The 12498-nt window shown below is 47.9% G+C and overlaps 1 protein-coding gene across 5 annotated transcripts in view; it reads right to left on the reverse strand.

Moving 5' to 3' along the window:
- The window catches only part of MAPK13 (mitogen-activated protein kinase 13), a 13615-nt gene extending 1159 nt beyond the window's left edge, over positions 1-12456 (reverse strand). The window contains exons 1-12 of one of the 5 annotated variants that reach the window (XM_033519922.1): positions 9862-12456; positions 6812-6941; positions 6396-6454; positions 5253-5361; positions 4180-4209; positions 3724-3771; positions 3444-3503; positions 2680-2794; positions 2251-2322; positions 1723-1802; positions 1194-1272; positions 174-350 (exon numbers count right to left, since the gene is read on the reverse strand). In XM_033519922.1, coding sequence (XP_033375813.1) covers positions 174-350; positions 1194-1272; positions 1723-1802; positions 2251-2322; positions 2680-2794; positions 3444-3503; positions 3724-3771; positions 4180-4209; positions 5253-5361; positions 6396-6454; positions 6812-6941; positions 9862-9980 — 1078 coding nt within the window. In that variant the 5' untranslated portion in view covers positions 9981-12456. Of the gene's footprint in view, positions 1-173; positions 351-1193; positions 1273-1677; positions 1803-2250; positions 2323-2679; positions 2795-3443; positions 3504-3723; positions 3772-4179; positions 4210-5252; positions 5391-6395; positions 6455-6811; positions 9829-9861 lie in introns of those variants that run through there. The other 4 variants (XM_015650496.3, XM_015650495.3, XM_033519923.1 and 1 more) reach the window with 4 other exon arrangements.
- Positions 12457-12498: the final 42 nt, after the last annotated feature.

Here is a 12498-nt window from a genome sequence, read left to right on the forward strand (position 1 = left end):
TGGCTCATAGCAGGCTCCCTCTCTCTCTCTCTATCCCACGCCCTGAAATAAACTTCTAACACCTAACTCGATTATAGAGGTCTTTGCCGTGTCTCTGACCATCCCCAGAAAGCGTCTCCTACAGGGTAGGAAAGTCCCGTGCTAGACAGGAACCTCAAAGAAAATAAACTTACTTTTCCATTCCTCTATTGAAAGCTTTTCATGTTCCAGAGAATCGTCATAGGAATGTTGTGCCTCTGTCTCCTCCTCAATGTCTCGGAACTGGTCAAAATAGGGGTGAGCCAAGGCCTCTGTGGCTGTGAGGCGCTTTTCCACATCCAGCTGCAACATCTTGTCAAGCAGGTCCACAGCTGTAGAGGATGGGAACAGGGCTAAGCAAGGTGCAGGGGAGCACCCTGTGCATGAACCCTGCAAGGTATTTCCAGTGTTTCATCTCCAGACCTGAACACTGACAAGATTCCTCAACCCAGCCAAGGCAGCAAGGAGCTCCCATCAGTGGAGATGCAAAGTCTGCCCAACAGCAGCCTCAGGGAGCTCTTATTAACAAGAAGGAATAAGCCTGGCTGCACAGATTGGGTTGCAGAAACATGAAGAGTAAGCCAGTAACCTCAAGATATTTTTCAGTTTTAATAATTTTCTTTAATTCAGAGCCCTGCATTTCAAAGGAGTCTTAACATGAGTAATCTATATAGAAGAACTATACATCCCTGGTAAAGAGGAGGACGGAAAACTCAGCTGCTGACTAGTCTGCCAACCCCATTCCCACTTGGTTTTAATATTTTAAGACTTCCTTCCATTCAGTTTCTAGAAGAGTTCTGCTTGCTCTCACCTCTAACCAACCTGAGAAGAGAGCTCTTTTAAGAGATTCTTACCCTGAAAATTTCACATCAGCTGTCTGTTAATTACTGCTAGATCCAGGTATTCAAAAAAGGGGATCTACACTGTACTTAAAAATAATAATTTAAAAAAAAGTAGTAAATGGCCAAGAGCAGCAGAACATCGTCATTGTAATGCCAATAAAAGATAATTCTGCTTTTAATTGATACATATTTTCCCTAAGGAAGGGCAGGGGCACAAACTGCAGGGGGAAAAAGTAGCAAGAAATTATGAGAAGTAGTAAAGTTAGGCTGTGGCAGTCAACTTGCCTCCTTTCCAGCTGTGAAAACTCATGAGAAATGCTGAAAATAACTTACCCTGATGATTTGCTTTAGGGAAAAGCACAGACAAATCCTTCTTGGGGATTTTAGGAAGGGACTTGATATAACTTTTTGCCTGAAAGAGCAAGGAGAACACAGTTACTGCAGGTGAACAGGTGTGAAATGCAGCTCTCAGTCTCATGGCTCCGATGAGCAAAGGCAAATGAAGAGCAAAGCACCCCAGATGTCCCATTTCATCAAGCAGTTTACAAGGAACTATATTTATCGGTCAAGACAGAGAAATACTGTTTTAAGAGCCAAGCTGGAGAACAGAGAAGATTGGTGGTTTGCTGGGGCATCAGACTCCCATGGGAGTCCTAACACAGCAGCTCCCAGCACAGCACCAGGTCCACCAGATGTGCCACCAGCACAGAGAAATTATTTCCTAGCCCAGGGCAAAAGGCTGCTGCTGCCCTTCCCTGCTGCTGTAGAGGCAGCACCTCTCCCATGCCAAACACAAGTCAACCTCTTCCCCTGACACCTGTGCCAGCAGGACAGGACCCAAATCCACAGGGAACTTCCTTACTGCTTGGTCCTCCAGCTTCTCCAAGAAGTCCTCTCCTGGGTGCCCTGTTACTTTCAGGATCTGGGTCAGCTGATCCAGGTCTGGCAAGCTGTGTTAAGATCACCCTTTGAGGAGCAAACCCTGGACACCCCTACCACAGCTCAGCCTGCCAGAGTACAATTAGCTCATGATGCAAACCCACCACAATCACACAAGTAGAGATTCATTATACTGGCAAAAAGGGCTCCAAGCCTTTCTTCCTGGCATGGAAGCCAGGACACACATCCATGGGCTTGGAAGGATACACAAAGGTTTGGGAATGGAGCTATGGCCACACAAGGTTGAAGAGCTGATGAAGAACCAGACCACCACAAAGGTGCATTTCTGAGGTCTCTTGTTTTCCTCCCCGGAAAGACTGGTCCTTGTGATTACCTCCTGATAAACCAGACTGACACCTGTTTTTCTCAGTAGCCTCATTCATTCAAACCCTTCCACACACACCAAGCATTATTACTCTGCTCAGGAAAAAGGTTCAGCTTGAAAGGATACAGTCTCTTCCTTTAAAGAGTGTTTTCCCAGTCAGCATTTCTGCCATGATACAGCCAATAGACCAGATATCCACTGTTCAGAGAGAAAAAGGAGGGAGGGAGGAAAAGGAAGAAAAAAATTAAAAAAAATAATTAAGAAGGCAGCAGTGGTTACTGGGGCTGTCGCTTTTGCTGTTGCTTGTAGCAAACACTGATTTAAATTTCACTCCCTCCCACCCTCCTTTGTTCTTTCCATGCTGTTAAAAGCTCTGCTTTCATAATTTCCAGCAAGCACTAGCTCTGGGAGTTGTGCAACACCTCTGGGACCTGCTCTGCTCCAGGGAATACTGATGATAAAGAGGAAATCAAGCGGACAATTCTGTAAGATTTGAGCCAGCAGGATCCCCCAGCTCATCACCAGGGAGTCACACTGCTGGGCAGGGCTGCTCACCTGTCTGGTTGTAATGCATCCAGTTCAGGATGACTTCTGGGGCTCTGTACCACCGTGTGACCACGTAGCCAGTCATCTCAGCATCAGCCTGTCTGGCCAAACCAAAATCCAAGATCTGCAGTGCCAAGGAAGTGCCAAAGGAAGAATAAGGAGAAGGGAGGGCAGGGGAGAAAAGAGAAATTCTATGGGCAAGTGAGACTCTACTTCTATGAGAAAATGGAGTAGCTACAATCAAATAATAACAAAGTTCCAACTATACCACAGATACCCATGGGATGGTTCAAAGAATTAATATGTCTTAATTCCACTGTAAATTGCAAGCCAGCTGCAAACCCCATTGTCATAAGAAGACCCTGTTGAAAGGATCAGTGCTTTGTGCTCCATGGAAGGTCACTGCCTTTCTTGAAGCTTATGTCTTGAGTCAATGTGATTTATTGGAGTTGGTCTGTGACCTGGTAGTGAAGGCATGCTCCCAGGTCACCACAACTCACCCTTTCCTATAAGAGCACCTTGCAGGTGACACAGCATGGCCTCTCCCTCAATGCTGAAGATGAACAAGCTTGACCCAACCTTTATGGGCAGCAGAGCCACTCCCTGAAATATACATTACAGAAAATGCATGCTAGAGCACCACACCAGCCAGCAGCAAGCAAACCCCTCAGAGCAAGCCTGAAAATTACTTTGTCTGGAATCACAACCACAATGTCCATGAGAACCAAAGGGCAACTGCAGTTGAATCCAGATACCTTTCAGGGATCATTCACCTGCTGCAAGTATTGCTCAGCAGTGCTGAATTTCTCTAGGAAGTCATTACACACTGCCATCTATGAGGATTACAGTGACAGAAGGCTCATTTGAAGTCTTGTGTCCTGATTCAGCAAGTGACATCAGCAGGGGAGTATTTCCCACTGCTGCAGCTGCCAAGAACACAACACCCAGAATGGAGGCTGGGGAGGAAAGAGGAAACATGCAGTGCCAATTTCCTGCTGGCAGAGCAGTTCCTCCATGAGCTGATGTGCTGCTAAATGCTGCTTTGCCACGTACCTTCAGTTGGCAGTCTTCATTCACAGCCAGGTTACTTGGCTTCAGGTCCTACAACAGACAGGAGCAGAAAAATGGGATGTTCAAGTTGCAATACATCAACACAAGTCTCAGTTGAACCTCCCACCACACCCCAGGTTCAGTATGAATTCAGCAAATGATTGAATAAACACCATGCCTGTTATACTGTACAGCTTTGGATTACCATTTGATTACCATTCAAAAGAGTTTCAATTCAAAAAAGCATCATAAAATGCTTCTCAACTCATCAGAAAATACAGCATTTTCTCAAAATGCTGCATAAATTAGCAAATCCAAACATATATATAGTGTATAGGATGGAAAAGAGAGCAGACAAGATGGAAAATTAGAGCAGACAGTGAAATGATGGTTAGGAGTTTATTAACTTTATACTGTGATTCTCAGACAAAAATCAGAATATAGCACACATGAACTTACCCTGTGGACAATGCCAGCTGAATGAATATACTGCAATAAAAAGAGGAGCCACAATGTGATCACCAGCAGACAAAATTTTCTCTTCTCCAGCAGAGAAGTGAGAGCTACAAACAAGAACTTTCTGAGAACAACTGTTTGCAGCCTTCTACAGGTCCCTGGTCCCTAGAGCAGCAATTTTTCAGCAGCATTCCTTTTTCTAAGGAATTTCTGCCCCAAATTACTGACAGTATTTACAATGCTATTCCCAGTCTAAAGAAGATGCACAGAGAAGAAGAGGAGGGATGAAGCAATAGTTCCTTAGAGCAAGTAAAACAACAGCTTCAAACTATCAAAGTCATCAAGGTTACAGCAGATGACATGAGAGCATAGTTACTTTGGGTGTTCAAAAAAATAATCTCACCCCAAAAACATAAAATTGTGAAAACTGACTACAGGTTTTTTAGCACACCGGTCAAACCTTCTGTGTGTTTTTCCCCACTTTATTTAAACTCAAGGAAGCAGTGACCTGATTTAGGTGAACCCATTGATGCCTGAAAGCCACTGCTGTGACTTCAGGTGAAGGATGTAAGAGGAGAGCTGGAAAGCTCTGTCTCTGCATCCCAGAGTTTGCAGTGATTGCTTTCAGCTCCCTCAAAGCCAGTTACAGAAACATATTCATTCCTTATGCTCCTGAATAGAAAATAATTCCCTCTGTGTTCTCCCCTGAGAGCCTCTGTGACAGGTTTGGAGAAGCTCCTGCTGCTGCCAGTCTCTCCCTCTTGCGGCAGAATTTTGCTGAGGGTTTGGGCAAGGCAAAGAGATAAGCAAATGCTGCCATGGAAAAACCATCCAAAGGCCTGTGGCTGCTGATTACTTCAATACCCAACTGACTGATGTGAGGAAACAGTTGTTTTATTGATGTGTGCTGCAACAGGAATGGTTCAACAACCAATACATGTTCTGAGGGGATGCCATAAACTCCTCACATCCTCCTGTATTAGAGTAGTATTGGAGGGGAGTTTAGTTAGGCTCAGACTAGAGGTGACACACAGAGGAGACACAGGGAGTCACTAAGCTCCTCCAGACCCACCTACCTTCAGCCCTTTCAGCATTTGGTAGACCAGGTACTGGATCTTTTCGTCACTGAATTCATGTCCCATGATCTTTTGTAAATCTGTCCGCATGTATGGCATCACCAGGTAGCTAAAAGGCAGTAAGACAAGGCCCTGAGTCTGGAAGAAAAATGCAGGAGACCAGGCTAGCCTTGTTCTCACTTGGTTTGGTTTTTCTGGCTGTGTAACTCACTGTAAGGAAGATGAGTTGCTGTGACAGTGTTCCTGGCTAGCTAGCACATCCTGCAGAGAAGCTGGAATTTCAACCTGTTCTGAAAATTGCTCTTTCTCCTCCCCTGAAATCAGATATCTGATGTCAAGTAAGAACAAGGATCTTCAGGATCCTGAAGTAGTTTAGACCTCAAGTGAAGTTCAATTTTGGACAGCCTTTCACCACCCAGGAGCTGAAACATCTTACACAGCAAAGCAGCTGCATCGGCCCCCAAATCTGTCATTGTAATGTTCTCCAGCCCTGGCTCAGAAGACAACATCCAACTTCCTTCAGTGCCTGCCTGCTGAGGCTGCTAATTAATTGATGGTCTTCCTGCAGGAACAGCTCTGAGAGCCTTCAACTGCTCTTCCTGCAGATGCTAACACTCAGCAGTCAGCCAAACCCCAAACCCAGGCACACTGCTCATCTGCAGTGATGGGGAAGGGAAAAGGACTTGTCCAACCTGACCATGAACAAAGAGGGAAAAGGCCAAAAAATTAATTAAGAAGAGCCAGAATCAAGAGGAAAAGAAGGACAGATCTTTCAAATTTTAAGTTTAATTGCCCTGAGGCCTGATGAACAAGACTTCTCCCATTCTGAGTACAGCCCCTTAGCTCAGCAGTCACACAGTGCATGGATCACCCTCCATGTGATGCACCATGGAATGTAACACATCCTCATTGCCCAGGTTGGTCTGTGCATGCTGTGGTGTCCCAGCTGTGAGCAGGGGTGGGGTCTGGTTATGTGTTCTGGGTGTGTCAGCCATGGGAGCTGATGTGTGCTCTGCACTGTTTGGGGATGCCTGGATTCAAGTCTGGTCCCTTTGCACCTCAACCCTCTCTGTTACACTGCTGCTAAGACACAGCTGTCTTGGAAAAGTTAAGGCTACATAGAGCAAACAACTCTAGACTTACAAGTCCTGGAACCCCTGGTAGGAAGCAGTGGAGGTGAAGACATCAAGCAGCCCAATGACCTGAGGAAGGAGAGAAGCCCACATTTAAATTTTGAAAGCATTTTCTGTGCACATGGCACCCATCAGCTCTCCACTGGTACATGCACATGGGTGAACACAGAGAATTCCATCTGAGCAACCCATGGACTTCCCTCTGATGCTGCACAAATGGTTTCCCTCTTACTATTACCTGGGGGTTCACTCATTACACACCTGCTCCAGCCTGGGAACAGCAAACAGGTCACAGGTAAACCCTGAGACTGCCTGCACATACCAAATGTCAATTAAAACACATGTGATGCCACCAAAAAGACCTTGCTCCCAGGTGGCAAGGAAACACCCCTTGTGTCAGCAGGAAGAGGAGAAATCAGCACTCACATTCTCATGCTGCATGTGCTTCAACAGCATCAGCTCTCTGTAGGCTCTCTTGGCAAAGATCTCTGACTGGAATGGGCGGCACAGCTTCTTGATGGCCACTTTCTCCCCCGTCTTCTTGTCTATGGCTGAACTGCAGTGGGCAAAAAAAACCCATTCTGATGTCAGCAGTATGTTTTAACAGATTCTGCAACCCCACAGGTGATGTCCTAGAGAAGAGTTAATTCCTGTGCTTGCAGAAGGACAGCAGAGAAAGGTCCTTTGAGGAGCTCAGCGGGGCTCTGAGATGTTGCCCTGTGTGGCTTTGGGCAGCAGACCACATCCTGAGGTGAGACACCAAGAAAAGCATCAGTGGCTCATCCTTATTCCCTTGAACCTGCAGAAATGAGCTGGAGATAACAGAGCTGAGAGCAAAGGGAAACACAAATAAAGGTCAGAATTGGTTCTAACTCTGCCTTCTCCTTCCCTAATGCATGGAGATAAGGGAATAAAGATATGGAAATTTCTGCTTTGCCATCTGCTTGGAGGTTGTGTTTTAGGGCAGGCCAGCTGCCTTCACAGTATTCTGGAGCAACAACAGTGGATGTCACGTTGAAAATGCTGCTGCAATTAATCCTGCTGTGTTCAGAATCCTTGATTACACATCTGCTTCTGTGTAAGAGCAGGTCTGGCTGAAAGTGAGACTCTTCTGTAAAGCTGATGAAAACCTGGTAGAGCAGCCATTGCTACAGACATGCTGTGCTCTTCCTGCTGGTCACATTGGACATGGCAACCCTGTGACACTTCCTCTGGAGAATCCTTGCTCAGATTGCCAAGGAGGGAAGGGAGGTCCTTAAACAGACAGCTGTAATCCAGGGTTCCCAGTGGTGTTTTCCAGCCCCCTCTCAAGAGGCAAACAGATGAAAAAAAGCGTTTTTCTTGCTAAATCTGACTCTGAATTCCCAGAGTAGTTCCCATTGCTTCAGAAACCCCTATCCCATTTCCCACAGGAACGGAAGAGCTGTAAATCATCATGTTCAATCCCATGGCTTCCAGCTGCATCCTCCAGCCTTGCACTGACACATATTGAGTCAGGAGAAGCAAAGAAGTGCTGGAACAGTTACACAAGGCAGCTGAAGCACTGAAGATGCTGCAGGGTGTCCTAGGAGGACTCTTAGTGAGGTTTGTCTCAGTTTCAGGACTTCAGCAGATGTCAGCAGAGTAAAATTTTACCACACAAAATTTTTTGAGAAGCCAGGAAAATAAAAGGAAGGGGCTCAGACCAGGGAGTCGAACTGCAGAATCCAAGGCAGATTTCCTGATCTGAGGGTATCCCTCCCTCAGACCTAAGGTCCCTGCTGACCTAAGAGCCTCTAACCCCTGCACCCAACACAGGAGAGCTGCTGGTGGAGCTTCAGCCTGCACAGCACAGACAGCACTGGGTACGGCCTTGCCATAATCACAGCCCAGAGCCGATTCAGCCCCCTGTGCTCTCCCAGCACAGATTTAGTGAACAGATGCAGTTTGGGGTGACCTCAGGCAGGCAGAGCTGTGTCCCTGCCTTGGCTGGCAGAGATCAGCAAGACCAGTGTTGGAGGGGTCAGAAGATTCTTCTTTCACAATCACACTCAGCTGGAAGCCAAATCACTACAGATTTTGGCAAATTAATAAAGGCAGAAACAAGCCTTTGCTGTTTCTTATGAGACACTTTCTCAGCTGCTCAGGGTGTAAAAGCCACTGCTGCATAACACTGCAATAGGAAATTTTCCCAGCAATTCCCAGCAGAGGACAGCAAATCCTAACTCCACATTTTCTGCCTCAGCTTTGTACAGGAATCAGCATCAAGTCCTCTGCTGAGCTCTGTCCATTCAAAACCACCACACATCCCCGGGCTGCTTCAACACCCTTCTCACTCTCCCTCCTTGGGAGCTCCAGAACAGTCGAGAGTTTTACAGGGACCAGTAAAGATTTCTTTCGATGCTTGTTTTCTTTGGATGCGCAAGAAAACTTTGAAGGATTTCTCTCTTTTTTTTTTTTTTTTATCCTGTCTTTATTTTTCTTCCTGATTTTCTCTGTGATAAAAATCAGAGAACACTGTACAAATATAAATTAAAAGTCAGGTCTAATCTTGCCTGATTTTGCAGGACTTAAGAATCTAAGGCATCTTAGGCAGCCCACATCTGGGCAGCCAAGTGGGTGTCCCTCTGTAAATTGGAAGCTGGGGGAAAAGGACAAAACCTGGGCACCAGGGTTTCAGGATTAGTGCCAGTGGCAGGTGAGACTTTGCCCAATACTTATGAAAATGGACACACCTTTCTTTTTTTTTTTCATTTATTGTTAGCTCAGCATATTATGAAATATGGGCTCTGTTCAGATTCTATCAATGGACTGTTTCATATTTAACGTTTCAGAGTTGCCCATTTCTGGTTCATCAGTGTGAAGCCAGCAATGTTTGACTTGTGCTTGCTCTTGCTTCAGGCATCTCTGCTCGGCTGAATAATTAACAGCAGCTCCTGCTGCTCTCTTGTAGGCTGGGGTTTATCAGCCATGAAGAAGTCCCAGTCGGTTACTGATCCTGATTTGCAATAATTTCTATCCACTTTATGACTTCAAACTGGAAACAATATCAAGGTGGGGGTTGTATTGTCCAGCTGCTTCCCCCAGGCAGCCCAGCATCAGCAAGGACAGCCTGTTCCAGCTCCGACCTCTGTAAACACCGACAGATCTCCTCCAGATACCCAGGTATTCCCCAGCCCCTCCTGCCTGTGCTACCAGACAGGAACCTCAACGAAAGCTCGAGTCCCAAGCAGCTCAAACTCTGCCCGGCCCCGAAGCCAAGGTGAAGCTCGGCTGCCCTGCCCGGTCCCCTGTCTGCCCACCCGGGCTGACCAAAGGGGGAAATTCTCTAAGCGAGCGAGTCCCCAGCCGTGCGCTGGAGCAGGAGACAGCCGGCCCCCATCACACATGCAAATGTCCTTCCTTAATGGAGGGGTGCAGCCCAGCCCCTCCTCGTCTCCCCCTGCACGGAACTCCAAACTCCCCCAGCCCGCGGGTGTGAGCAGGACCCCACTCACCACACGGAGCCGTAGGCCCCGGAGCCCAGCGGGTGGAGGGACGTGTATCTCCTGGGCAGCTCCCAGAGCGTGTTGTTCACCTCCTGTCTGTAAAAGCCTCTTCTCCTTGCGATGTTCATCGCCCGACGGGTGTGGGACAGCCACCCCCCCAGAGTAATGGAGTACGGGAGGGCTTCTGGGGTGAGAGCGGGACAAGGCTTCCTGCGCTGGTAAAAAACGCTCTAACAAGTTTCCTTCTCTGTTTTCAGATGTTGCGATCGTGAAGGGACATGTCTTTGGGCCCTCCTCCCTCCGCCTCCACATTGGCAGAGGTGAGGCATCAGGTTTCCTGACACGCCTCGGTGCTGTGCTGGTGCCTCTGGGCTGTGCTGCAGGAGGGGAGCACCGGCCCCTCTCGGGAACGCCTCTGTCATCCACAGCTCCGGCTCTGCTGCTCCATCAGCCGAGAAATATCCTCACGGGGCTCGGACAGGGGCTCGTGAAATACCTGCTCCAAACAAGAGGATGAGTAAGAACTCGTCGAGTCGAGGAATTCGAGGTACAAGCCACAGCATCGCGTCAGACACGCAGGGACATCCTCGTTTCAAAGCCCGTGGACAGACAGCTCCAGGACACCACGGGGTCACAGCGATAGCGATTTTCTCCTAAGCCCGGCTTCCCAGCAGCGTAGGGAGGTGCTGAAAGTCGGCTGAGGTTCTCCAAGTGACTGCTGCGAGGGGTTTCAGGAGCAGCTGTGAGATGGGAACGTCCGGAGATCGGTTCGTGCCCCAGGCTTTGCTGGGCGCGGTTTCATGTCCTGCAGCCGCTTTCAGCCCTTCGTGGCTCTTCTTGGACAAAGCCAAGCCCGTACTCAGTGCCCTATCTGTGCCCAGCCAGCCCAGCACTCCCAGCCATTCCTGATGAGCAGAGAGCACCTCAGCATTTCGCTGTAGCATGAGGAGGCTCAGGTGGGGCTCCCACACAGGAGATGCATCCTCCCCACCCACTCCCCAAAGGAAGTGACTAAGTTGAGCCTTACCAAGCCAGCCTAGCTGCTTGCACAGTGTCCTAGCCCAGCAGCCCTCCACCCTGGCCAGAGCCTCTGCTCCTTCCATACAGGTCACCTGTAAAGGTGTCCCGACAGGAAAAGCACAATCGGCAGGGGAGGGAAAATTCACTGTGTGTGCTTTCTGCGCAACCATGGCATTGCCCCTCATGCTCCTCAAGCATCCCTGCTGTTCATAAACACAAACAGGGACAAGGCACTGTGGCAGTGTCTGTGTCCATCGGCCCTGGCTGCAGTGGCAACACAGCCCGGAAATAACCGACGGCTTGCCTGGCTCTGTAAATAAACCTGTGATCAAGAGGTGTCACAGCAAAAGCTCCTGGTGCTTAAGCAAACGTGTAACTTCTCGGTTATTTGATGAACACAAGCCTTGCCCAGTTGCTGGTGCACACGCAGGAAATCAGCTCCCAATTAGGGAGTCCTGAATAGCTGGGGCATGTCTGGGCTGTACTGAGATGAGTTAAGTTCAGTGACTAAATCAAACAGGAAACTTTAGAATCACGGAAAGCTTTAGGTTGGAAAAGACCTTCAAGGTCAAGTCTAACTGTGAGCCCAACTCTGCCAAGTCCACAAAAAAAAGTGGTGGGACGATGCAAAAATCCTTCTCCAGGCACTCTCTACAGTGCAGCTGGGGGTGAAAATCAGGGTTACGATTTTGTCCATGCTTCTAGTAATAAACATTTCATCATGGGCCTACCCAAACTCCCTCCATATTGTTCCCACCTGTGATGGCCCCATCACTGACTGGAGCACAGATGGACAATAATTTGCAAGTGTTGCACACTGACTGTTAAGCTTCATGAGTTAAGTAATTTGATTTTATAGATGTAGTTTATTTTTTCCCCCCACTTCAGTTCTCACTGAGTCTAGTTTTTTTGCTGATCAGGATATTGTAACAGCACATTCTGGAATTGTAAGTCTTCGCTGCGAGAGATTGGTTTTCTCCCAGAAAACAACACACAACTGGTCCTGTTTGGGTTTTTTTCCTCCCCTCTCCTCCAGCTAGCAGACAGAAAAAGTGAACAGGAAGGCTCATGGAGCTGAGAGAACACCCCCAGCACTGTTCTTTATCCTTCCTCAAATCAGCTGCTGTGGGAGCAGGGATCAGCACCACCTCCCTTGGTTCATCAGGGCCTAGAACTTCAGTGATTGTGGGTTGTGAGTGAAGAACAAGGTCAAGCCAAGTTCTTCTGAGGGAGAGACACTGATACACAAGAAAAGCTGGAAAAGCTCCACTGTGGTGATCCTTCCACCACCACTGAGATGGCAGCTGAAGAGGAAAAAATAAATAATTTTTAAACAGCAAACAAGCACAACCCAGTCCTACTGCGGGAGGGTCCCAGCTCCAGGGAAGCAGGACTGCCCTGTTAGTGTTGAATTAGTGCTGCCCTGCACTAAACAGAAAATAAAAGCCTGGGGGGGTGGTTTCTGTGTCCAGTACTCATGATCTAACTCCAGATATTTTTGTAGCAAAAAATTCTCTTGGGACAAACATGGACAAGAAGCCCCAAGGCATCAGTCAGCCAGCAAGGAATGGCCTTGTCCCCTCCCAGCCCTCACACCCAGGATCCAGCACAGCAGAGAAATTCACA

The sequence above is a fragment of the Parus major genome, chromosome 26, assembly GCF_001522545.3.
Source record: "Parus major isolate Abel chromosome 26, Parus_major1.1, whole genome shotgun sequence".
NCBI classification, from domain to species: domain Eukaryota; kingdom Metazoa; phylum Chordata; class Aves; order Passeriformes; family Paridae; genus Parus; species Parus major.